A 2507-nucleotide genomic window follows, 5' to 3' on the forward strand; every position below is an offset into this window, starting at 1 on the left:
AACTCGCTCGAAGAGCTCACTAATCCTTTTTATACGATAAGTGCTGGCAGCCTGTTCGCATAAGGACTTTGAAGGTTGACTGAACGATGAGACATGTAAGGCTTTCGCCTGAATTCATCCGGAAAGTGGTGATAACAGCACATGTTTGCATTTACTGAGGACGTTGCCTGACGTACGGAATGGGAGACCATGCGGCTCTCAGTGGCGGTGTGGTCACGCGTCACTGAAGCTACACCACTGCACAGTACAACTGCAGCTAAGCACACGTTTTATAAACACTTGTATTTGTACACGTGCAAATGCTCGTTCAGAGCATGTATTCGCCGTCATCCTCGAACTTGCTACTGGCCTCTGTTCAACATGCCGGCACGAATAGAGAACTGTTCGGGCATTGGATCGGGCAGCGCTGGCCGTTCAAATACAGCACCTCCGCTGGCTTGTCTGGTGCTAGCGGTGCTCGACTTCCTCCACAGCGCCGCGAGGGATCGTCTCCAGGAAGTGTCGTGTCGGTCATCCGGCGGCAGATACGCGACGGCGACAGCAGCAAGCGCCGTCAGCACGGATTGTATTGCAAGGGCCACGTCCTGTCGCCGTCCTAACAGGCGCGTGAACGCTATGTAACCCGCGTTGTCGCCTACGATGGCGCAGGCGTAACCAAGGAGGCCAGCCTCGCACCGCAGTATCGCCGGGTACAGGCTGATGGTGAGAAAAAACAAGAACGTGACCGGAAGGGTCAGGGAGAAACGCATCAAAACGAGTAGGACGTTTTCCAATGGCGAGGCTTCGCCTGTGTGCGCGGCGAAGGCGACGGCCGACGAAGCGGCGAAGACCAAGGCGGAGATCGCTACGGCTCGCTTAACTCCCCCGTCGAATTCGAGGACCGGCCAGACGACGACGAACATGGGACCCAGGCCGAGGAGTGTGGCGCTACGTACGTAGCTGTCGCTGGTCAAACCGCGTTCTTCCACGTGGTGACTGTAGGCCCAGCTCAGGACAAGCCAGACGAAGACGAGTATGAACGTTCGTTCTCTCAGCCACACCGAACGGAAGACACCCACGCTGTCATCGGACGGCAAGTCGCCCTGATCTCGCCTGTAGCTCTCAATCTCGCAGCGGAACTGTCTGCGACCGTCACTCTGCGACACATTGTTGACGCAGCACGCCCGGCGGACGACTCTTTCGGCTTCACCGATATTGTGGGTGGCCAGGAGCCAGGTGGGCGATTCCTCAACCACGTAGAAGCTGGCCAGGAGCAGCAAGGCGAGCGTGGCGACAACAAGCTGCGACAAGGACCAGTCGAGCTGGTACGAGCCCACGAAGAACAGCAGTACCGGCGCGAAGACGCTTGAAAGCGCCGGCGCGACGAAGCAGTAGAGCAGCCGGCGGGATGCCGTTGAGACTTCGTACAGGAGAACGTACAGCACCACCATGAACTTCGACAGCACCGAGACCGCAGCCTGTGTCACGACGAACGTCTGAAAGTCGCGTGCCATGCTGCTAACACCGACCGTCAGCAGCAGTCCCGTGATCGCCACGAAGGTGACTGTTTTACGCCCCGCTCTGTCCGCCGCCATGCCCATCAGCGGCAGCGAAAGGACGTTCGCGCAGAAAACGACCACGTGGGCGACGTTGTTCAGCCAGCTCCGTTGGCACACGAGGTTCCATTCGCTGACGACGGTGTTGCCATGGTCACTCAGGTTGAACTCCCAGGCGGCGCAGGGCACGACCTGAGCCGATGCGCCTGCGTCGGGCGGTTCTCGCACCGTGCAGCGGCTGTAGTTCCCGTCGGCGTCCCGCGGAATAGCCAGCGCTTTCCACGCGTCCGCACTCGTGTTGGAGAAGCCGGGTGGCCGCGCGCACCAGTGGTCTAATTCGAGCATCGAACTTCTGAAGAGGCTTGCCTGGGTGAGCGCGATGCTGCCGGCGACCGCTGTGACGATTAGCAGCCTCACCTGGAACACGCCGTCGCCGAACGGAACGCACACTCGAGCACCGTCCGAGCTTTGGCGACGCCGCAACTCTGACTCCTTCGTCCGAAGTTCGGACTCCTTCGCACCCGGCCCCGTCCCCTTTGGGCGCGCTTCGGGACCGCTTGTCGCTTTTGCGGTGTTTAGAAGATTGGAGATACGTTGGAACGGCTGTATCCACGCAGTTGTTCCATGCATACCGACCGATGCTTGCTTGCTTGCTTCTTACTCCTCGAGACACTTCTTCTTTCTCAATAGGGTGAGTATATATGAGTGAGGGCGCTGCGGCTAGTCTGCAGAGAAATACACTCATTGTGCGCTCTTCGTTGTTGTGATATTGCGATCCGCGTTCAATTGTCAGAGTGCAAAAATATGTAAAAAGCAGCAAGCAGATACACCCCAATCTAAAGAAAGCGAAGCCTGTCTGAATTAGCGCGGTATAGCAGTAGCAGCCGAGGACTAGAACCACAGTGTAAGAATAAGCAAGAGAGGTGCTGACACTCTGCCCACAACGCGCGCGAAAGCGCCGCCTGCTCGCGT

General features: G+C 58.1%; 1 protein-coding gene across 1 annotated transcript; it reads right to left on the reverse strand.

Annotated features, from left to right (window-relative positions):
• Positions 1-341: 341 nt before the first annotated feature.
• On the reverse strand, positions 342-2165 carry LOC119440460 (solute carrier family 22 member 7). The gene has a single exon (XM_037705365.1). It carries the CDS (start codon positions 2163-2165, stop codon positions 342-344), a length of 1824 nt encoding a protein of 607 aa, XP_037561293.1.
• Between the last annotated feature and the right edge of the window lie 342 nt (positions 2166-2507).

Source organism: Dermacentor silvarum, chromosome 2, assembly GCF_013339745.2.
Source record: "Dermacentor silvarum isolate Dsil-2018 chromosome 2, BIME_Dsil_1.4, whole genome shotgun sequence".
In the NCBI taxonomy this organism is placed as follows: Eukaryota; Metazoa; Arthropoda; class Arachnida; order Ixodida; family Ixodidae; genus Dermacentor; species Dermacentor silvarum.

Bases quoted from the DNA above. Each gene is read 5' to 3' on its own strand.
- LOC119440460 (XM_037705365.1), bottom strand. From the start codon at position 2,165: ATGCATGGAACAACTGCGTGGATACAGCCGTTCCAACGTATCTCCAAT.